Source organism: Lutra lutra, chromosome 9 (genome assembly GCF_902655055.1).
Source record: "Lutra lutra chromosome 9, mLutLut1.2, whole genome shotgun sequence".
In the NCBI taxonomy this organism is placed as follows: Eukaryota; Metazoa; Chordata; class Mammalia; order Carnivora; family Mustelidae; genus Lutra; species Lutra lutra.
The window spans coordinates 87561527-87586478 of NC_062286.1; the positions used below are offsets into that span (position 1 = coordinate 87561527).

The 24952-nt window shown below is 40.8% G+C and overlaps 1 protein-coding gene across 4 annotated transcripts in view; it reads right to left on the minus strand.

Annotated features, from left to right (window-relative positions):
- Positions 1-2667: 2667 nt before the first annotated feature.
- The window catches only part of ST6GAL2 (ST6 beta-galactoside alpha-2,6-sialyltransferase 2), a 77381-nt gene continuing 55096 nt past the window's right edge, over positions 2668-24952 (minus strand). For all 4 annotated transcript variants that reach the window (XM_047746737.1, XM_047746736.1, XM_047746735.1 and 1 more), the window contains exons 5-6: positions 22519-22693; positions 2668-3183 (exon numbers count right to left, since the gene is read on the minus strand). In XM_047746737.1, the coding sequence (XP_047602693.1) occupies positions 2912-3183; positions 22519-22693 (447 nt within the window). In that variant the 3' untranslated portion in view covers positions 2668-2911. The remainder of the gene's footprint in view (positions 3184-22518; positions 22694-24952) is intronic.

Sequence of the window (24952 nt, forward strand, 5' to 3'; positions counted from 1 at the left end):
AAACATGCGCAAAAGTCGCTCACATGGCTTAACTTAATGCATGCCCTTGATGTTGCACGATGCATATATGCAACTTTTAATGGAGCTTCTCTTGGCCTCTGCACAAAGTTCTTGATAAAAGCAGCCCTGTAAGGACTTAGTGGGGAAGGTCAGGTACACAGGGCCAGCACCGGTATTCCCTGTGGACAGTGAGCGTTGGACATCTGTTAAACCCCACTCACATACCTGGGAGAGGGACTGGGGGAACAACTAAGTGAAAACCTAGATAAAGGTGAGTTGTCATTCTTGGTCAAAATCCGTTTCTTTGCTATAACAACAACCATCACAAAAGGGGTTGTGAAATTATTTGGGGACAGCTAATGCATTCTGATTGCACCTTAAAGATCATATGGGCATCCCTTCCAGAAGCAGTTGGAGCGTCTTGGGAGGGGCAGAGCCTGGAAGAAATGTACTAGTACAGCGTTTATCATTAACTACTCCATGGAAGAGCTGTGTGTTTACTGCAGTTCAGTAAATATAGCCTAGAAGGACTTAATCAATGTCTGGCAAAATACTGGCACTTAGGACCAATTTAACTAATACTAGATGCAGTCATGTTAACTCTAACTGCCTGATATTTTTGGGAGGCTAAACTTTCAAATAGAAGAATGACCAGTCACACTATATTAATATGTGTACCACATTTTCTGAATGTTTAGCAGACCCTGATTCCCAAGAGTCTCTAAGGCCATAATAAATTCAAAAATTTTAATTGGATTTCCTTTATGCTCTTCAGTCTTTCTTGTAATGTCAATGAGACTGAAAGGACCTTTTAAAAGTACATGCGTTACAACAAAATGCTATTTAAAAATCTTTTAAGTGTTTGAAGTACTTTCTGGGGCTTTTGAACTTGAATATTTATAGTGACCCCCCAATGAATCTTTCTCTAACCAGCCTCTTATATCACCAAAGGGGGCTGTCGGGGGTAATAAGGTCTGAAGGAAATCTACCAGGAAGACTATCAAAGGAACTTCTGTGTCATGGACATTTGAAGGCAGAGCTGGAAGGTCTAGGGAGAACCAAGGCCATGGAAGGACGGCTCACTGTACTCAGAGCAACCTCACAATCTGAACTCCGTACTCACTGCACATGGGGACAAGACGAAGGTCTTTCAGGAAACCAGAGAGAAAAGCGGCTTGACCACATCAGCTTACACATAAGCAAATGTGTAGGACAAAGTGATCAATGTCTTCTCATAGACCTGGAAAGAAAGCTCTCAAAATGGGCTTCTAGTGGATGCTGTCATAACTGAAATTTTTCTATTAGTCCTCTACTTCACTGTTATAATAAGCCATAGGAGAGAGATGCCCATCACCCATCCTGATTTCTGGGGAGTTAGACTCACCAAACAGAAGCTGTCAATTTCCATAAACCTTTCTTGCTCAAGAAAGTAGTTTTGAGAGCATTCAGGGAAAAAACCAATCCTGGAACAACAAAAAAAAAAAACCTTTCCCACTAAACGCTCCTGACATTCATAGACTTGCAAGGGAGAATGTATTTAATTAAAAAAGTCTTACCTCTTGTGCTATGTTTTGGTTACATAGAGAGACAGCATGTTCAATGAATGTATTCCAAAATGTTTCTGTTTCACTACATTATAGCAAAAAAAATTGTTTTTCAATGTATCAGTGGTAAAAGTTGAGATTAAAACCAAAATAAAACAGATCTGAATATAGCTAACATATTGGGGTGACAACTTCTTCCCCCAGGTACCTTTGCTTCTCAAGCATATACGTATTTTCCTTGTTAAAGAACAATGTTTTCACACAATTTTATTTGATTATATGGCTTGTATGTTGCTGACATAAAATATATCTGTGAAAACAGGGACAGGGTTCCTCAATATCTATTTGCAGGGAGAATTGGTGAAAATCTAGTACATCATTGCTGGGGTTCCAGCAGCTGCTATTGGCCTGAAAGAAATCTCCATGAAAGAGACAGGTGTGCATCCCCAGAAGCACAGAATGAAGGTTCCATGTCCCCTCCTTCTGACCCAAAGGGGTCCTCCCCCACGGCGGCAGGGGGTCGCAAGTGTCCGTGGGTGTAACAGTGAGGAGGACTGGCAGCTGAGGATGTACCATGCAGAAAAGCTGGGACTATTCTGGCTCTGGGCCACCGTGCAGCTGGGTGATTGTGTATTTATTTGTCAAAGTAAGAAAATACTGCAGGAAAACAAAGTGTCTCCTCTGTAGTGCTATCCCAGGGTTGACTTTTTCCTTGGACTGCTTGAGACGGGTGTTTTCTGGTTTTAGAAATCTGTCCTGATACACAAAGAACAAAGCTTGGGCGGGCAATAGGAAATAGAGCAGGGGAATGCCGCAGTTTGCCAGCAAGCAACAGTTTGCCATCTCTCAACATATACGGGGGAATTTTATTGTTAAGATAAACACATCTGAGTGCTGATTCAGATGCTTGTCATAAACGCTAGGATCTTTAATAATGAACAAATGTGCGAGTGACACGCTAGGTGTTACAGATACTGTACCCCAACATGGGTGTCTAAACCATTTCATAATATCAAGTACATCACTGAAAACTGTAGCAGAAACCAAGCCTCACAGGGGTGCCCACGGCTTAAGAAAAGGTTAACATTTCTGGAGGTATACTACTCATTTGTCATACGTTTGCTTCTTCTTCTTTTTTTTTTTTTTTTGCATCTTTCTTGAGCTTCTTTTCCTTTTAAATTCCATTCCTGTATTCAAAGCAGTCATAAATACTCCATGGCTTAGAAAAAGAATTCTCGTGGCCACTGCTAAGTGACAGTCTAAAGGACTGAAGACTACATCGCCTAAAATACATCTTCAAGTATTCTCCTGTGACTCAGAGGACAACAGTAGTACCTTATTGCACATCGATTTTCAAGAGCCCCTCTTCAAGACGGGGGACCAGCAGGGTTGGGCGCGGGGCAGCGCACAGCCCGGAGCCCAGGCAGAACCACCTTTCCCTTGCGGTGCAGGTCGCCCTGGGCGCCGGTGTTCAGCCTCTGCACCAGCAGCTTCTCGTAGAGCAGCGGGTGGTAGGCGCCGAGCGTGCACGCCGCGTCATAGTACAGCTCGTGGTAGTGGCACAGCTCCGTCTGCCGGATGGATGGGATGTACTCGTACACGTGCACTTCGCCGCACAGGGACATCATGATGAGGATCCCTGCCGCAGAAAGAAAATCAGAAGCCCTTGAACAGAAGCCCTTTTTACATCCCTCGGGGCAGGAGGGAGGATGTTTCGGAGCGCGGTGGTGGGAGTGACTGTGGGATGCCCACTTGGTCTGCACTCGTTTCTTGTCACTTACACATTTGCAGTGTTAGGACCGCCAGCAAGTGGCCTGTCTGTGGCTCATGGGGCGCGGGCACCTCCGGAGATGTGACAGACGCACATTCTGGCATCTGGCTGATTATTGTGGGCGGGGCGGCGAGAGAGGAGGAGACAACGGCACTGAACTGAACAAGAGGACAGTCTAGTAACAGATTTGCATTCCCCAAGTTAAAGTATCTTGTGTCACGGTCCACACACACGACCTGTCTTCATTTGCAAGAGTAGTTACTGAAGAAACGGTTAGAAAAAGACTGACTATAAAATAGTTGCTAGATTGTAACTGATTCTCAGATAGTTGTTTGAAAAGAAAGAGATGGAATTGGGGATGCAGAGTTGAAGATTCCTATTACCAAAATTATTTCTCTCCCTGCAACTGTCAGTACTAAAGTCGCTTTAATTTCTTTCTTTCTTTTTTAATGTTTCAAATAGAGAGCTATCAAACTTTATCCTCCCTGGGCAAATCTAGTTCTTGATTTAGAAGGGCTAAAAGGCTTTCTTTTTCCCCAGCACCACCACCATCTTTGTTAATATCCTTTAAACTGATATATATATATGGGATATATCTATATTTATCCCTTTTATGAAAGAGCAATCCTTTCTTATGAAAAAAACATAGTCACAATGGTTAGTTCCTGTTAAATGGCAACATCTATCTGCAGGGGACAATCGTATTTCTTATTAATCAACTATGACAATTCTCACAATCAGAGAATGTCATGCATAAGGGCCACAGGGAGAGGAGAGAGAAGGGGCTGAATTTTGTCGGGGTCTGGAGGAACTCCTCAAGGAGGTGAGCCTGAACCTCCCAGGCTGCCTGGCAGACAAGGGGAGGAAGAGAAGTGGGAGAAAGAGTGCTGGTCTACAGATGACAATGGCATCCTGCTTAGAAGCCTTTAAAGGTGTGACTTGAGAGCCAGGACACAGGATTGTGGCTGAGAATAAAACCGATTCCTAACAGAGAATCAGTTCAAATTCTAAGAAGCAAAAATGTCCTCAAGAGCTCTGTCAAAACAATTAAAAATAGAGCTACTCTATGACCCTGCAACTGCCTACTGGGTATTTACCCCAAACATACTGATGTGGTGAAAAGAAGGGCCAGATGTACCCCAAGGTTCATAGCAGCAATGGCCACAATCACCAAACTGTGGAAAGAACCAAGATGCCCTTCAATGGACGAATGGATAAGGAAGATCTGGTCCATGTATACAAGGAGTATTATGCCTTCATCAGAAAGGATGAATACCCAACTTTTGCATCAACATAGACAGGACTGGAGGAGATTATGCAGAGTCAGATAAGTCAAAGAGAGAGAGTCAATTATCATATGGTTTCACTTACTTGTGGAGCATAAGGAATAATATGGAGGACATTGGGAGAAGAAGAGGAGAAGAAAATTTGGGGAAATTGGAGGGGGAGATGAACCATGAGAGACTGTGGAAACAAACTGAGGGTTTTGGAGGGGTGGGGATGGGGCGTTGGGTGAGCCTGATGGAGGGTATTATGGAGGGTACATATGGCATGAAGCACTGGGTGTGGTGCATAAACGATGGATTCTGGAACACTGACAAGAAATAAAATAAAATGAAATGAAAACAAAACAAAACAAAACTTCAAGTTACTGTTCTGTTTCTTTCCTTTTTCTCCCACAACCCATTTCCTCCTCCTCTTCATGGGTTTCCCTACTGCTAGGTTGTGGCCCCTTCCTTGGGATGGCTGAGTGAGTGACAATGATTCAGGGGGAGCCAAGGAGCAGCACCTCCCTCCTGAAGTCACCGAGGAGAGTGGGTATCAGCAGCTGCTGAACATGTAGCACAGGCGACAAAGAAGTCTCTCCCTTCTGATGAGCAATTACTGCTCTAGAAATATTTTTTTCCTTCCTCCTTATAAACTGGTCTATTGATTGACATGGTGAATGAGAAAGCCATGTGCCCAGGGAGCATTAAATTCCCCCTTTGATCCTGGTTACTTTACACCTGAAACAAACAAGAACTTCTCTGATGTGTATGTTCTCTCCTGATGAGTGTCACAGGGCCTGTGTCTATGGAGCTGAGGCAGGCATCAGTGTTTTCTGATCAGGAGCTATGGAACAAGGTCTTGTACTACATCGCCCTCCCCTGGGCATGGCGTGGGGCCCTACCAGCGGTGCAGAAGGAACCACATCAAAGGATCCTAGACATCCCTCATATACCTAGATGCTTTCCATTAGTACAATTAATAAAACCACTTTCCTGCAGTGAAGAAGCTTTGACGGTGTCTTGCACAAAGGTATCTCAAAAACTAGCAATGGAACTGTACCTAGAAACCACAGGGCCCTGTTAGCTGTGGTGTGTTGTGGGCCAACAACACAGCCTCCTCCCTGAAGTCAAACGTGTATGAACTGTCACCTTTGCAACTCTGGTCCTTAGAGTGGATGGCTTTCAAAAGTTAACCTTATACTTAGGAAATGTATTAGCCACATTATTGGCCTGCCTCCTAAAGCAGTTCTCAAACTTTGGCATGATGAATGACTGGGGCAGTTTGCTAAATGTCCATTCCTGGGACCAGCCCCATTTTCAGAGATTTGGATTCCACTGGTTTATGTTGGGGTCCAGGAAACTGGATTTTTAACCAACGTACTTAAGCTATTTGTGGTGAAGGGCTATGGTGGGGGGGGCGGAGTCTGATCTATGACAGACTATTACTTCTGTAAAATACAGTACAATGACTTACTTACTAGGAAAATTACTACACATTTGGATGCCATGCTATGTCAAGTTGCCACAGAAGTTGTAAATATGTTCAATTTCTATAATCATCTATTTATAGACCAATGACTAATATTTCTGGACCAAATCATTCCACTTCCCATACTTTGAGGATCATGCTGGTCTGACACACATATTCTTTGAAAAAGTCTGCTGTAATGGATTCCCATATTGTGTCCTAAGTAGCTAGACATTCTACATGTTAGATTAAATCTAGAGCTGCGCTGCCACCCACACCCAAGGAAGAAGATCCTTGGGTAGTTTCTCTAGTCCTTGATACTGTCTTAGTCTCAAAAGTGATCTACTAAGGGGCACCTGGGTGGCTCAGCTGGTTAGCATCTCAACTCTTGATTTTGACTTAGAACATGATCTCAGGATTGTGAGAGCAAGCCCTGCATCAGGCTCTGTGCTAGGCATGAAACCCACTTAAGAGATTATCTCTCTCTCCCTCTCCCTCTGCTCCTCCCTGCTCATGCTCTTAAAAAAAAAAAAAAGAAAAATCTATTAAGATATTTGAATTTAATTTCTTTTTTCTAGAAAGTTTCCTAGAGAAAATTTTCACTTTGCTGCTGGTTAATTTTTACATCTTAATCATGCATTTGCTAGATATACAATATAGATTTTGTCAGAAGACTAGGCAAGAAGTTAGTTTCATTGCAAGTAAATAGGTACATTTTAGTGTTCTCTTATATAAACCCCTTGTATTTAAAAAATAACTTCTAGAACTTCAAAAATGCAGGAACTTGGCAGTTAGTTCATGATGATTTAAAATGGAGGCCAATACAGGTTAAGAAAGTGTGGGTTCTTGCCTTGAGTTATCTGTACAATTCCTCCTGATCTTTCCTTACCTGAGACAGATTTACAAAAGCAGCTGTCCATTCCATTGTGCACTTATATGAACTTGTGGCTTCCAGTAACCATGAGCCTAGAGCACCCTAAAACTTAATGGCAGAATCTGTTCTACCTGTTTAAACCACAGCCAGTTATAATGCTGATATCACAATTGGTATGGCAACCCCTTCAAAGGGAAGGGAAAAAGTAATTTACAATTTGTTGGGTACATGTGAAAGGTAGACAAGATTGAGGGAACCAAAACTGGAGAATACTTTTCTTATTTTGAACTTTTTTCATACAGCATGGTCAATTCATTCGGCATATGCATACTCTGCATTTCAATTTATTAAATCCATTATTACACATTATTTTGAGTTTAGATTCAGACTCTGTCATATAATAAATACTGAAAATCACTATTACTAAGTGTGGTCAGATCTACACATCAGTTATCCTATGAGTCAATAGCAGTTAGCAACACACAAAATCCTGAAGATGAAATTTCTTCTTGTTTTGTAAAAATGAACGACGTAGACACCGGTATTTGGAGTTCTGTAACAGCCCTGGCACAGTTCACAGGGTGTGTGTCAGGGAACAGGGCGTGTGGGTGTAGACACCACAGGGAGGCAGGGCTGGGACAGGGATGGGAAAGATCAAAGCCTTCATGTTCCGCTGGAGACCTCTTCAATTAAATCCAACATTTATTAAACTGGGCACAGTGCTAATCAATGGGGATTAAGAGAAAGTTTCTTTAAGGAAAGAAAGTAAATTAAAGAACTAACCTTTACATTTGAAAAGAGGTAGAGAGCCCATGACCTACAATTCTTTGGATGACTTGAAGAAAGTGTTTTACAGAATACACTGGGAAAGAATATTTGAGTCCTACTACCAGCATTATTTCTGAAAGTATTGTGAGGTTGAGCCCTATTATCCACAAATGATGTAAATACCAACAACACATGGTTCTCAGATGTCCTCTGAATTACTATCAGTAGAGTACCGTGTTGAGAGTCCCCAACCCACCCCCAGGTGTGGTGACTCACTAGGAGGACCCACAGGACCTAATATTCAGTGATACTCAACTATAATTCATTAAAGCAAAAGGATACAGGGTGAAATCAGCCAAAATCTAGGGGAAATTAAGGCCAAGTTTCTACTACTAATGCAGTCACACCAGATTTGCTTAATACCCCTAGCAACACATGTGAAATGGCAATCAGAGAAGTTTTTTTTTTTTTAAGATTTTATTTATTTATTTGACACAGAGAGAGAGAGATCACAAGTAGGCAGAGAGGCAGGCAGAAAGAGGGGGAAGCAGGCTCCCTGCTGAGCAGAGAGCCCAATGCAGGACTCAATCCTGGGACCCTGAGATCATGACCTGAGCCAAAGGCAGAGGCTTAACACACTGAGCCTCCCAAGCTCCCCAATCAGGGAAATTTTTGTGAGACCCAGTGCTCAAGGTTTTTACTGGGAACTGGTCGTGGAGGCCATCTCTGCCTGGCACATACCCAAATTCCAGACTTCCAGAATGAAAGCAGGTATTCCGCATAAACCATACTGCTTACATAAACAGTCTGGGCATAGTGAACTACTCTTATCAGTTATGGGATTGGGAACCTTCTCAAATCAAAGATCCCAGATGCCAGCCAAGGGCCAACTTTGTAAGCATGCCTTAGAGACCATATATGGATAAATTCAAAGTATCATGTTACTTCATAATCAATTCTCCATGTCAGACCAATATGGGGAATTCACATCTGGTTATGCTAAAAATGTTTTTATTCTTTTTTTCATTTCCTCTCTTAGGACTGCTCAGGGTTACCTAAAAATCAAAAAGAACACAAATAATTTAATACTATGCTATTCAGTAAAGAATTTCTAAAAAATCACTTAAACTTTAATGTTAAGTAGACTACCAAAAAGTAACTGCTTTCATCACTAATAAAATTTTACTGGTTTCGCCCAGCATTCAAAAGAGAATTAATACCAATCCTTCTCAAATTCTTCCAAAACACGGAGGAGATGGGAGCACTTCCAAATTCATTTTACGAGGCCAACATTACCCTGATACCAAAACCAGACAAGGATGCTGCAATGAAAGAAAATCACAAGCCCATATCCCTGATGACCATAGGTACAAACATGCTCAATAAAATATCAGCAAACCAAATTCAACAGTGCATTAAAAGGATCATACACTACAATCAAGTGGGATTTGTTCCAGGGATGTAAGGATGAATTAGCATCAATAAATCAATCAATGTGAGAGACCACTTTAACAAAATGAAGGAAAAAATGTCATATGATCATCACAGTAGATGTTGGAAAGCATTTGACAAAATTCAACATCCATTTATGGTAAAAGTTCTCAACAAAATGGGTATGGAGGAAATGAACCTCAACATAATGAAGGCCATATATGACTAGCCCTCAGCTACATCATACCCAGCGATGAAAAGCTGAAAGTTTTCCCTTTGAGATCAGGAACAAGACAAGGATGTCCATGTTTGCCACTTTTATCCAGCATAGTATGAAGTCTTAGAGCAATTAGGCAAGAGAAAGAAGTAAAAGGCATTAGGATTGGAAAGGAAGAAATAAAACTGTCACTATTTGCAGATGACATGATACTAGATATACATCTAGTATACAGTAGATACTGTATCTACTAAGGTAGTAAGTACCTTACTGAAGGTACCTTCAGTACCTGAAGGCTAGACCAAAACCTGTTAGAATTAATAAAAGAATTCAGTAAAGTTGCAGGATATAAAATCAATATACAAAAAATGTGTTTTGTTTCTCTACACTAATAACAAGCTATCAGAAAGAAAAATTAAGATAACAATCCTATTTACAATTGCATTATAAACAATAAAATACCTAGGAATAAATTTAACTAAGAAGGTAAAAGATCTGCACACTGAAAACTGTACTGATGAAAAACTATATTGATGAAAGAAACCGAAGAAGACACAAATAATTGGGAAGATAGTCCATGCTCATGAATTGGAAGAACTAATATTGTTAAAATATCCACACTACCAAAAGCAGTCTACAGATTCAGTGCAGTCCCTACCAAATTCCTGATAGCATTTTTTCCCACAGAAATAGAGCAAACAATTCTAGAAATTTGTATGGAACCACAAAAAAACCCAAATAGCCAAAACGATTTTGAAAAAGAAGACCAGAGCTGGAGGCAACACCTTCCCTGATTTCAAACTATGTTACAAAGTTGTAGTAATCAAAACAGTATGGTACTGGCATAAAAACAGACACAATGGAACAGAATAGAGAGCCCAGAAATAAACCCAAACTTAAATGGTCAATTAAGTTCCAACAACAGAGTCAAGAATATGTGATTGAGGAAGGATAGTCTCTTCAATAAATGACCCTGGGAAAACTGGACAGCCACATACCAAAGATGAAATTGGAGCTCCATCTTATACCATACAGAAAAATTAACTCAAAATAGATTAAAGACTTAAATGTAAAACCTGAACCCATAAAATTTCTAGAATAAAACACAGGTGTGAGCTCCTTAACACAGATCTTGGCAATGAATTTTTGGATTTGACACCGGAACAAAAAAGAAACAAGTAGGACATATCAAACTAAAAAACTTCTTCAAAGCAAAGGAAACCATCAACAAAATGAAAAGACAACGTACGGAATAGGAGAAAACATTTGTAAATCACATGCCTGATAAGGAATTAATATCCAAAATACATAAAGAACTCATATAACTTAATAGGAAAAAACCCCAACAATCCAATTAAAAAGTGGGCAGAAGACTGAATAGATATTTTTCTAAAGAAAACATACAGATGGCCAAGAGGTACACGAAAGGATGCTCAACATCACTCATCATCAGGGAAATGCAACTCAAAACCACAATGAGATATTATGTCACACCTGTTAGAATTTCTATCATCAAAAAGGCAAGAAATAACAAGTTTTGATAAGGATTTGGAGAAAAAGAAACCCTTGTGCACTGTTGGTAGGAATTTAAATGGTTGCAACCCCACTACAGAAAACATGTAGTGATTCCTCAAAAAATTAAAAATAGAATTACCTTATGATCCAGAAATTCAACTTCTCAGTATTTACCCAAAGAAAAAGAAGCCACCTGGAAAAATATGAGCACCCCTGTGTTCACTGCAGCATTATTTACAATAACCAAGATGTGGAAACAGCCTAAGTGTCCTTGAAGGCATTGCTAAGTGAAGAAAGGTAGACCTAGAAGGTATAAGGCTACATGAAATAAGTTAGAGAAAAACATCATGTGATCTCATTTATATGTGGAATAAAAAGAGAAAAACAACAACAAGAAACAAAAAACACCCTCACAGATAGAGAGAACAGACTGGTGGATGCCAGAGGTGGTGGGCAGGGGGGGACAGTAGGAGTGGTGGTGGACAAAACAGGTGATGGGGGCCAAAAGACACAAACTTTCAGTCATGCAATAAATATGTCACGGGATATAACATACAGGATATAACTATACAGTGTTACATACATGTAACACTCTATTACATATTGGAAAGCTATTAAGAACATAGATCTTAAAAATTCTCATCATAAGAGAAATTTCTGCAAACCAAGCATGGTGACAGGCATTAATCAAATTTACTGTGGTGATCATTTTGCAATAGAAACAAATATCTAATCATCAGGGTCTACACCTGAAACTGATATAATGTTGTATATCATTTAAACCTCAATTAAAAAAATTTCTGCTTTCACCGTGAAGCCAAACTTTTAGATAGGCAGATTAGTATTCAGACACTTTTTAATGTATTTTTCTAAGCCAATCAGAAGGGCATGTAGCCAGGTTTTTAAAATCTTTAAATATAATTCAATTAACATTCAGTTTCTTTGGCCAGTTTTTATAAATGAGTCCATACTAGGGATTCATTTAAAGAAAAAAAAAAGGCGCACATTTTTCCAGGCAATTATGACTCAAGAAGCATTCATTTGCCAAATTACATGTCCTTAAGTATTGTATAATGCAATGTAATTATCAAACCAATTAAAAAGCATTTCAACTGGTCTTAATAAAATGTCACACTATATGACTCAGCATCTAGCAATATATACACTTATTTATTTGCTCCAAAACCAGAATAAAAAGCAAACCATAACCCATGTACAGGGTATCACAAATTCTGAATGAATGAGGTTTTCCCTATAAAACTCTACTTTGCATCTCTAGCTTTGGATTTGATGTGTTTTCAGATCTCGTATAGTGTAATCATTTATAGCCTTGACTTTAATAGTGATTAAAACTTTTTTTTAAAAGATTTTATTTATTTATTTGACAGACAGAGATCACAAGTAGGCAAAGAGGCAGACAGAGAGAGAGGAAGGGAAGCAAGCTCCCCGCTGAGAAGAGAGCCCGATGTGGGCCTCGATTCCAGGACCCTGGGATCATGACCTGAGCCGAAGGCAGAGGCTTTAACCCACTGAGCCACCCAGGCACCCCTAATTGTGATTAAACTTATCTTGCTTTCCCCTGGCAAAAGATTTAAAGTAAAATCCAAAATCATCCAGAATGATAGAATTTTCTCCTTAATGAATTTATCCCTTCAACACATGACACAGAGCTATGGAGAGAAACAGCACAATACAATCTACGGGCAAAATACTGGCTGACATCAGTTCCAGGTAACATTTGGACATCAATCATATGTAAGGTAAAGTAGGAATTTCTGAGAATGACCAACACAACACTGCAAAACGTATTTCTGAAGAAGTGGTTAGAGTGAAAGGAAACCTGAGTGTATGGAATATGCCAGCCTAGTAGAAATTTAGCAGCTCTGTCAGGTTTCCCCATAAATTCATCATGAAATAGGAAATCATGAGAACCATACTTAGGATTATTTAAGAGCAAAAGCAACTCTTCAAGGGAGAATTCCAGAAAATATTTGTAACTAAAAGGTGGTTTGGAGACTTAAACTTGTTGTTATATAACAATAGTTAAAGAAGCATCTACCTTATTCGATAAAATCATATAATGCAAGGGTAATACTTGAAGGCCAAATTTTCCCTGATTTATATTGTATTATTTGATGGTAATACACATTCAGGATTCACTATTCATGAGGAAATGCACCTAATCCATATAATTGTGACATATTTTATAAAATCATAAATATGAATGTTAAGTGACTGATTATTTTGTGCTAAACATCTAAGTGTGGGTGATATATTGGGAAATTAGAACCCCCCAAAACAATACAAAATGGAAAAAAAAAGTTATGACTTGCTTTTCAGCCTATTATTCTTGTGCATATTTAAATAACCTGAAATTATAGTGTCTGCATTTATGAATTCCAGAAATATTAGTTATAATGTAACCAGTAGTGGTTGCCTTTTAAAAAGTGGCCGGATGTGTTGGTGGTTTCTGCAAAAAAAAAAAAAATACTGTCAGTTGGTCAATTATAGATTTAACTAGAGCGTCTCCTCTGTGTGCTGCTGGTTGGGACCTGGGCTACCAGGCTCATCTGCCTGCCGGTCCTGGCTATGAGCCAGGGATGGTGAAGCCGGTGCCTCCTGGCTTGGCTGGATGCCCTACTGCATGTAAGTGACAAACCAATCCTGCCATGCTTGATGACCCCCAGGGGAGTTCACTGACCTTCTCTATAAAAATACCTGTCTTTATGAGAACAAAATGGAAGCCACGGGATTCCAAGTAAATTATTCCTTATCTTCAATCAGGCTAAAATACAGTCAAAATGACTTCAAAGTGCTAAATAGCAAGATAAATGTCTAGTATCCAAGTAGGGATGAAAAGAGAGAAATGCTATTCATATGTGCACGAATAGCCCCCCGTCCCCCAGTGGGCTGAGGGTAAGGAACCTAATTAGAAGAAAAAGTTGTTCCAGAGAAGTCTTTATGGATCATCAAAATTACCTTGATCCATCTTACTTCCTTTTAATTTAAAAAACGCATGTGCAGTCCACCAGGCGCAAGAATCCCTTTACTGCTTCTCTAGAGAAGAGGGTGGCACATGTAGCACATTTCCAGTGTATTTACTAGTGTGCCTCTTTCTGGGAACTGTAAGGACAAAGACGGCTCCAATCAGAAAGTCGAAGACAAAGCAGTATGTCAACATTTAATGTACAACATCAAAATATCATACATGCCCTTTGCTCAGCACTAATACGCTGGGACTCCATCTTAGGAAATGTTTTAAGGGAAGAAAAGTCACATATTCACATACAGAATTAACCCTAGTATTTTTTGTGCATAGATAGAAGGATGACTCATCAATGTAATTGCTTGAGAATATCAAATACTCTGAAAGAACCCAAATACTTAATAACTAAAGAGAGGCCTAAGTTAGGATATTCCTATTTGATGTATGGATATGGCCTCTGTGATATCAAAGAGAACAAGCCTATTTGTTTGATTTATGTATCGTAGTGAAAGATCAGCGTTTTTCATAATTGCGAATATGGTCTTATTTGAAGTTTTAGATGAGAAGCATCCCAGGAACAGTGAATAGTAAACACTAGCTATTGTGCTAAAGCACATGATAATTCCCACATGATAATTCAAACATAAAGGCACTATTGGGATCTTCATTTCCTCGTTGAAAGAACTGAGGCTTGGAGGTTTGGAGTAACTTGCTCAAGATCACATATTTAGTTGACTGGTAGACCAAGGTTTGGTTTGGTCTCTGTAGAGCCCAGGGTCTTAACCACAGCATACAGCAAACACCCAGAGTGCTATGGGAGGAGGTGGGCATCCTTCTACATGTGAGACCATAAATCACAACTTCCCATTCATTTGTTCATCCCTTCATTCATTCAGCAAACATTTACTGTGAACCTGTTGTGAAATGTCCCACACTGATGGAAGCTCATTCATTACAACGTTTTTTTGGTAAGATTTATTTATTTATTTGAGAGAGAGAGAGTGCACACCAGCAGAGGGAGGTGCAGAAGGAGAGGGAGATAGGAACCTTAAGCAGACTCCTTGTTGAGTGTGGAGAATGGGGGGCTTGATCCCATGACCCTGAGATCATGACCCAAGCCAAAATAAAGAGTCAGATGTTAACTGACTGAGCCTCCCAGGTGCCCCTCACTGCAACAGTGCAACAGTGTTAAGAAAACAGAACTCTGTGGTCCAGATTTGGAAGACTATTAGACTAAAATACATTTAGATGGCAGTCCTGGAGTACTGGTGGTGGGATTATTTGCTGTTTTAAAAAAATGTTTAAATATTTAGTTATAATGTTATTTTCCCCTCTGTATAAGGCCTACAAAGGAGACTAAAAGAAAAATCTTATAAAGCAAGACAGTGAGTCTCTTCCTTAAAGTTTGTTGAAAGCTTTGGACCAATATCCATGTTGGGACAAATAATCTCTAAATCTCCTTGGATTTACATATGTTAATAATGAGATTTCTTAAGAATTTAGTTAAGTTTTCGGGGGCGCCTGGGTGGCTCAGTGGGTTAAAACCTCTGCCTTCAGCTAAGGTCATGATCCCAGCGTCCTGGGATCGAGTCCCACATCTGGCTCGCTGCTTAGCAGAGAGCCTGCTTCTCTGTCTCTCTCTGCCTGCCTCTCTGCCTACTTGTGATCTCTGTCTGTCAAATAAATAAATAAAATCTTAAAAAAAGAATAATTTAGTTAAGTTTTCACTGATTTTCACGTAATTATCTTGTTAACAAAAGTCAGAATATATTTTCGCAGTTATACTAAAATATTTTGAAAGATAATTATCACTAGTCAATGTCCAACTTTGAGTTAGTTTTCATGTTTAATTACAGTGAATATTTATCTCTTCAGCAGTGACTCTTCAAAACATTTTGTTTGAGAGAGTAGTTTGGTAGTAATATCAGATTAATGTTATAAAAAAAGGAGAAATCATAGTTTAAAAACATTCGTTTAGAAACTTGAGAGGACTAGCTTCAGTGTGTATCATAGATATTAAATCTTTAATAAGTATCTTATTAAATAAAGCTTATAATGAAAGTATAGTTTAATTTAATTGATCTTAAAATGTATTGATATTGTGTCACTATTATAAAATTTATTCACATATGTTCTCTAATTTAGTTTAATTATAAAGAAAGCATATTAAAATTATTAACTTTGGTAAGTCCTTCAGGTATGTGAATTAGAAATTTCTGGGGTTGCCTGGGTGTCTGTCAGTTGAGTGTCTGCCTCTTGGTTTCAGTTCAGGTCATGCTCTCAGGGTCCTGAGTTCAAGCCCCACATCGGGCTCCGTGCTCAGTGGGGAGACTGTTTGAGATTCTCTCTCTCCCTCTTCCTCTGTCCCTCCTTCCATTTGCACTCTCTCTCTCTAAAATAAATAAATCTTTAAAAAACAAACAAACAAAAGAAACTTCTGGGATGTTTTTCCAGCAATAAAATGAGTTTCAGTCAAGAAGCTCTCAGAGTTTGTTTTCTTCAATGCTAGGTCAATGTGTTCATCAAGTCTTACAACTTATTGCTTTGTCTTTAAAATCAGAAAAGGCAGTTCCTGTTATTTGTAGATAAAACAAGAAGAATTTATTTGGGTCCAAGTTCAATATCTGTGCCCTAATCTCATCTTACCAGGACATCTTGCCCATAAGAAAATTTCTCCATAGGAGCTGATAATAGACAGATCCCACAGACCTCAGGAAAAAGCACAATGTGTACTTCGGTACTGTGATCAAAGACAACGCTGATGCAGAAATATTTCCAAGCCTGCTCTAAGGAACATTCAGAAGGGTGCAGCGGACAGAAGCTTCTAGACTCTTCTTCCCATCAACACAGTAGTTTCCCCTTACCCTGCAGGTTCAGCAACTCACAGTCACCTGGAGTCTGGAATATCATCCATCTGACATATCATCAGAGGGTCAGTAAGTGGCCTAACACCAAGTCCCAATGGCCACATCATCCCTTCACTTCATCACATGGGCATTTTATCAAATCTCACACCATCACAAGAAGAAAGGTGAGTACAGTACAATAACAGAGTTTGGTAGACAGTATTCACATAACTTTTCTTGTGATAGATTGTTATAACTGTTCTATTTTATTATCAGTTATTGTTCTTCATCTCTTCCTGTGCCCAATCTATGAATTCAACTTCCTCATCGGTATGTATGTATAGGTCAAAACACAGTCTAAATAGGGTTTGGCACTATCTGAGGTTTTAGGCATCCACTGGGGGTCTTGGAATGTATCCTCTGCAGATAAGGGGGAGGATATGTATTTATTGCTTCTCTTTTCCCCGCAAGAAGCACACATACCCACCACAGCTCCTATCTACCAGGCAAACCTTCATGATTTACGTGCCATCCAGGAGACGCCTGGCTGAGAGTTAAGGGTTCCTAAGGAAGGTCCAAAAATGATTTCATGCTTCTAGAATGGGAGATGTTGGCTGAACCATCTGCTTGAATGTTACTGGGGACGGTTTCCTGCAATCAGTGAGAGTTGGGACCTTGCTTATTGGTGCCAAAACTTATACCCAAACGATCAGTATATCTAAAGAATCTGGGTCCCAAGATGATAGAATCAACCAATCAACCAAACAAAAATCCACTTTTAAGAAGACATTTACAGCCAGCTATTATATATGACATTTTGCGAGTTTCAAGACACGAAAGATGTCCATCAGTAAAGATAAGAGTAAATTTTTTAGCTATGTCCTCAAAGAAATAAAAAGAATAACGAGTTGGTCACATCCTCTGTTCTCCTACTGAGCCAAATGTTTATCACCTTGATGGCACATCTATCCATACAGGATCTGCGGACTAGACTCCTGAAGTTCCTTCTAACTTCAAGATTCAAAAACACTAGAAGGGTGGTTCTCAAAGCACAGAACGAGGACCAGAAGCATTAGCATCACTTGCAAACCCATTAGAAATGCAAAATCTTGCCACTTCCTTCTCCTCAGAAACTCTAGGGTGTGCCCAGGTGTCTGTGTTTTAGAAAGGTGTGGTAGTGAGCCTTCAGTATGGCACCCTACCTGGTGTTCACAACTTTGGGTAGTTCGATCCCACAACAATGGGACTGACTGATGGAACAAACAGAATGTAGCACAGTGATAGTGTATGACACCATAAAAAGTACTGTGGCCTCGTGTTTGCCCTCTCTCGGATCGCTTCCTGTAGGGAAGCTGGCTGCCATGTTGTGAGGCCTTCCAAGTACACCTATAGAGGTCCCTGTGGTGAGGAATTGAGGTGCCCGGTCATCACTCACTTGTGAGTGAGCCATCTAGAAAACAGATAAGCCAGACTATGTCCAGACACTGGAATGCAACCTCATGAATGACAGCACGGTGAGCCATTCAGCCAACGTGCTCCCACAATACTGACTACAGAAACTGTACAGAGTAATAAAAGCCGATTGCTTCCAAGAGGTGAGTTTTGGGGTAATTTGCTTCATTGCCTTAGGTAACTAATATACAAACCCTCCGGTGATTCTGACACATGCTGAACTTGAGAACATCCATTCATTCTCCAAATAATTATTTCTCATATTTCCTATGTGCTAGGCTAGAGCAAGAACATGATGGACAAAACAGACACTTTCCAGCCCTCGATGCACCCTGTTCTTTTCCTTTATTGCATAGTTTGTGATTTTATTTTATTTAGGGAACACACACTTATGTGGGTCACCCACTGCACCCTGAGTTTTTGGTGATCGGACCTTTGCCTGGTTTCCTTCCCACTACCCCTGCCTATGCCTAGCCCTGTGCCTGCTACATGGGCGGAGGTGCCTAATTAATACCCACTTAGCAGATGGCCTTTTCCCTTCCATCTTCCCCATCTTCCTCCAATACGATGAACTGAGGCCCCAGGAACAGCAACCAATAACAAGACATTTAAGGCATTCAAGGTGTGATCCTCTGGGAAGCACATGACCATTGGCTATAAATTTCCATGGAAAGAAATGTCTTGTATGTTCAAAACAGTCAACTTTTAGAGTCTGTCTATATTATACAGGCAGATTCATAAACACATACAAAGGAAATACATGCAGTGGGTTTAGAAATATAAGTAATTAAATGTGAGACTATTTCCTGTACAGATGATCACATCAATAAAGTACAGGGACTCATCTTGCTTTATCTCCAGGTGGAGCCCTGTGTTAATGAGGAAAGCAGAATATCAGGAAAGTGCTCTTCTCTGAGAGAGGATGTCGTACTGACCCCCAAACTTGCGTAGAACCCTCCACTGTGCACCCAGAAATGTCCTGATCTCACTGACCGGCTCCATGATGGTTTCTTCTGTTCAGCAAGGGACAGGAGAGGTGAGTGTCTGGAAATGCTAAGTTGGTGAGATAAGAAGTCAATAGTTTTTTTCAATGTCACTTTAGAACATGAAGGAGTATTTGGAGAACAGGTTTTTTGTTGTTGTTGTTGTTGTTGTTGTTTTTAAATGTAGGCTCCACACCTTGTGTGGACCCCAGGGCAGGGTTTGAACTCATGACCCTAATAAGATGGTGACCTGAGCTGAGATCAAGAATCAAATGCTTAACTGACTGAGCCACTCGGGTGCCTGTGGAGAATACTTTATATAACAGAAGACAATTCGTGGATTTTTAAAAATTCTTGTGGCAGAAAGTTGGAGATGTGAGTGACACCATTTTACCAATACTTAGGAACATCAGAGAATTTATCAAACAGACTCTGGCTCTCAGTGTATTTCTGAGCAAGATCAAAGAGGAGGCAGGCCAATGGCAACATCTGTAGAGTCTTCAGAGGGTGAACAGTGCCCTGCTGGGCACAGCTCACCTGGGCTGCCCTCCCTGCCCATCCTTCGTGAGTGCTCACACTGAAATCTAGCTGGGGACTAGAGCAGCAAACGAATGTGATGATGGCAGGCCAGGTCTCCTATGACATTGGTATCCCCAGTCATCAAGCACAGCTCGCCCACTGGAAATTTAAGACTTCCGTAATTACCACCTTGCTCTTTCTCATTTTTCCGGGATTAGCAGAACTCGCAGTGCTGTCCTGTACAATTCTGTGTGATGATGGAGATGTTCTCCCTCTGCACTGCCTACCGAGGCAGCAGTTGCGAGAACACATGGCTGTTAAGAACCTAAAAGGAGGGGCGCCTGGGTGGCTCAGTGGGTTAAGCCGCTGCCTTCGGCTCAGGTCATGATCTCAGGGTCCTGGGATCGAGTCCCACATCGGGCTCTCTGCTCAGCAGGGAGCCTGCTTCCCTCTCTCTCTCTGCCTGCCTCTCTGTCTGCTTGTGATCTCTGTCTGTCAGATAAATAAATAAAATCTAAAAAAAAAAAAAAAAGAACTTAAAAGGAGGGTGCCTGGATGGCTCAGTTGGTTAAGCAACTGTCTTCAGCTCACATCAGGATCCTGGAGTCCCAGGATCAAGTCCCACATTGGGCTCCCAGCTCCATGGGGAGTCTGCTTCTCCCTCTGACCTTCTCACCTCCCATGCTCTCTCTCACTGTCTGTCTCTCAAATAAATAAATAAATAAAATCTTTTAAAAAAATAAAAAATAAAATAATAAAAAAAAGAACTTGAAAGGAAGTTGGGGCTTGAGGAACCAAATCTTCCCTCTTATTTAATCCTAATTAATTTACACATAAATAGCCACATGTGGTGGTTGGCTGCCACTCCGGACAGGACAGTGGTAGAAAACAGGAATCATTGTAAATCCGTAAATCCGTGCACCAGCTCACCTTGAGGAAGATTTTTATCATTCTCATTTCCTCTAAGAGCACAGGGAGGCTTGCAGGAGGAAGAGACCTGCCCATGACCAAAAAGGTACTAAATGGCAGAGAACAATTCACACTTCACCTCTCCAGACCCAGTAAGCACTCCTGCAATGCCATTGAAGCGCGTTTCCCCTTCTTAAAGTCAAAGAAGTCTCAAAGGCAAGCGTCAGCCTCTGAAAACTCCAAATTCTCAGTAAGGAGCTATGAAAGAAAGCTAGCCATATGTGGCAGGATTCCTTCCAACAAAAACACATGGGAAAAGGTTTCTCTACAACTATGAGGCTCTAACTTGAATCTTTCGAACTACACATCACGGTAAGCGTATTTGACAGCCCTCACTGTGCTTGAAAACTTTTGCTCCAAGCAAGAGATAGCCCCATGAATTCATGAGAAGGCAACAATATGAAAAAGATTTTATTAAACTTCTGCCACATCCTATTATGCTGTCTAAGCATGATTCTATCTGAATTAACCTTTGCTGACAAATGAGATTATACTTTCTTTCCTAAATCAACAGGATCCCATGAAATTGCACAAAAGATAAAGTATTTAGCATTTCAGGACTGATTTGGAAATAGAGTGTCAAAGCCATGACGTTAGAAGGGGGGTTAGCTATGCCTAAGGAAAATAATCTGCAGTCATATCGTAAATTCTGCCTTGAATTCTATGTAAAATATTTCACATTATTGTAATATCAGAAACTCACTCCAAAATCCACCTGAAATTCTTATATCCAAACTAAACCATTGCCATCTCCATAAATCTCTCCTTTATTCACAGGGACCCACTGTGTGGCCCAAGTTAAGATACAGGGTTGGAAATTCATTGAAATTAGGGTAGAGAACATCACAGTTTTTTGTGGACAAAACTAATATCTTTTGGTTCTGTTGCAGCTATCATATTGCCAAAGGGATCAGAGATATTCCTTGATATCACCCTACTTGGGTAAAATCAAAAAGATAATGGGATGATTAGCTGAAACATAGGTAGAGAAATGGGGTTTAAGACTACACGTTTTGAGGATCAAAGCCTGGCTGCAAAAAAAAAAAAAAATATATATATATATATATATATATATATATATATATATATATATAAAATAAGCCAAGTGTGATGATCCTATTAGATAAAACAATCCATTTTTTAGATTAGAGCTAGTGCACTCTGGTAGCAAGAGCTGTAGAAGGTCCTAGAATTATTCTCATCAGAGCCTGCACCTACTATCTTACAGCACATGACACTGTCATACCTTCACAAATTCAGCTCCTTACTCTGGCATCACATGGACAAAGTGAATAGGTGAGTGGGTGGTGGGTCATAGATGACCCAGGTGGGGTCTGTGTGTCCTCCCCTTGAATCCCATGGGGCCCTGACTACTCTGACCCACAGAATACAGTACAAGTGACCCTGTGCATGTCTCTAGGCCTCAGCCCTAAGAAACTTGCTGGGAGACCCAGGCTTCCATTTAAGAGGTCCAAGTACCCTGAGACCACCATATAAGAGACCACATGTAGGCACAGAGTCAACAGTTCCAGTTGAGCCCACCCTCCCAGCCATCCACACCAAGAGGGCCAACCATGGGAGGGAAGACATCACAGGAAGCAGTTGGATACCACCAAGTGACTCCCTTTGGTGCCTGTGGAACAGAAGAATCACCCAGCCAAGCCCTTCCTGACCCACAAAATCATGACAGAAAATAAAACAGTTCTTGCTTTACACCTTGAAATTTGGGGGGTACTTTGTTATGCACCAAGAGATAATCAGAACAGAGTATTTCTACTATCTTCAGCTAATCTATGCTTCCTCTAAAACCACCTTCTAATTGCTCTGATTAAATAATGCAACTATACATTCACTAAATACTAAGTTTAACCCTGACAGCCTGATTATCTGTTTTTATATAAACTTACCAATGAAGCCAGAAGATGGTGGGTTGGGCTGAATCTTCTCCTTGGTGTTCTCCTGGATAATGTCCCAAAGCTGCCATATAAATTTTGGATGAAGAATGTAAAATGGCTGATTTGGGTTTCTCTGACGGTGCTGAACATACGGAGTGAATAGGTTGTAATCTGGCTTCTTGTACCACTAAAAACAAAAACAAAAACAAACAAAAAAAAAACAAACACAATCAAGTACAGAGCCTCACACTGTGAAAAGGAAACTGGGCAGCACCTGGGGTGGGGGGAAGTGGAAGCTACTTCCAGGCTGAGGGAACAGGAGGGGAAGGTAGTGACTGTCACTTCCTTAGGCGCTGCCTCACTGGACAAGGGAACCAGAACAAAGAGAGATAGGGTTCCAGCCCTGGAGGATGGATGCTTTGTTCTTTAGTGAAATATGGGAAGTGAGGGGGCGCCTGGGTGGCTCAGTGGGTTAAGCCGCTGCCTTCGGCTCAGGTCATGATCCCAGGTCCTGGGTTCGAGCCCCACATCAGGCTTTCTGCTCAGCAGGGAGCCTGCTTCCTCCTCTCTCTCTGCCTGCCTCTCTGCTTACTTGTGATTTCTCTCTGTCAAATAATAAATAAAATCTTTAAAAAAAAAAAGAAATATGGGAAGTGAGGTAGGGCAGGGGTGGCGGACTCTTCTGTAAAGGCTCAGACAGTAAACACTTTAGGCATTGTGAGCCACACAGTCTTCTTAAACTAGTCAATTCTTCCATTATACTGACAAATCACAGCCGAAAGAGCACAAATGGGCGTTACTGTGTCCCAATAAAACTTTATTTATAAAGGGCCATATTTGACCCCTGGGCTCCATCAGTGTATTTCAAAAACATGTGTTCCATATCTAATGTGCAGTAAGAGAAAGCATGCCAGTTATTCCCTAGGTCTGGGGTGGGAGTGGGAAGACTGACAGGTGGGACATCAGGAACTCTTGATTTTTAAAAAAATTTTTTAGATTGTATTTATTTATTTGACAGAGAGAGAGAGAGAATACAAGCAGGCGGAGCAGCAGGCAGTGGGAGAGGAAGAAGCAGGCTCCCTATGGAGCAGGGAGCCAGATGCGGAACTCAATCCCAGGACCCTGGGATCATGACCTGAGCTGAAGGCAGACACTCAACCAACTGAGCCACCCAGGTGCCCAGAACTCTTTAGAGTGATGAAAATACTCCATTTCCTAACTGTGGTGATAGATACATGACTATATAAATTTGCTAATACTCATAAAAATGTATACTTCTACTGATTATACATATGTTATGGTATGAAATAATGCACAGTAATGTTGATTGTTTTTTAAATGTCTTTAGAATGTCTCAGGTGCCATCATGAAATGGGATTTGGAGGTATATGGGGGAGAGACTTAGATCATAAGGCTCTGAGGACCCCATTATCCCTACGAATAGACACCTTGGGAGATAGTAGGTATATATTAAGATCCAAAGTAATATTCCCTGGTTGTATGGGTTCTGTGGATTCAACAATTTTTGAGAAGGGCTAGGCCCAGTCATCTTTAGTAAATGTTGCCCCCAGGCCAAGACACAGCAGGAGGGAAGCAAGAGGAATATGGGTCTCAGTTTCGGCACCCCCCACCCCCTCCAGAGCACAGACCACACAGAAAGTAGCCCTGTCACCTGGATTATCGCACTATCATGCTCCTGCCATTGGGTTGGACAGCACTGTGCCCTGGGCTTGGTTTCTTCCAAAGGAGGAAGAAATAAGGTCCCATGGTTAGGGCTCTCAGTCTGTCCCAAACACTAAGAAACTGGTCAGAACTTAAAGCCAGGGAACTTCAGTCTGGAAAGGAAGCTGAAGAGTTCCAAAATGCATTTCATGTTTGATTCTTGGTAGACAGTACCTGTGAGAACCAGCTAGAAAGTTTTCTCAAAAAATACCCACTCAGTCTTCAGGCTACATATCTGGAAATGGGGCTCTGACAGATATATCTGGAAAATACTCTCCAGATGATTGTGGTTCGTACTCCTAGTTAAGAACCAGTTAGCAATCATGCTAGGTAAATGTCCAGCCTCTGTCTCAAGGTGCACAGTGACAGAATATCCCCGGAGGGACCCATTTGACCTTGGACAACTGGTCTGTTGGAAAGTTACCTCTTTGGGGAGCCAAGATCTGTTCCCCCACTTTCATCTTAAGGAAGGATGCATTCTCTTAGGTCATGGCAGAATGAGTTGAAAGATGCTTTTTGGCACAGCTCACAGCATCTTTCATGAAACTAAACTGTCCTACATCTTTCCCAGCCCTCCTTAAAAAACAAGTGCACTGGCTTTTCATCCAAGTTTTGGCCAAAAGTAACTAGCTGCTCCTTGAGATGGGCAATGATTTGCCAGAATGCCATGAATGTAACTCGCTTATATTTTGATGGCTAGTAATAATCTTGTTTACACTATACC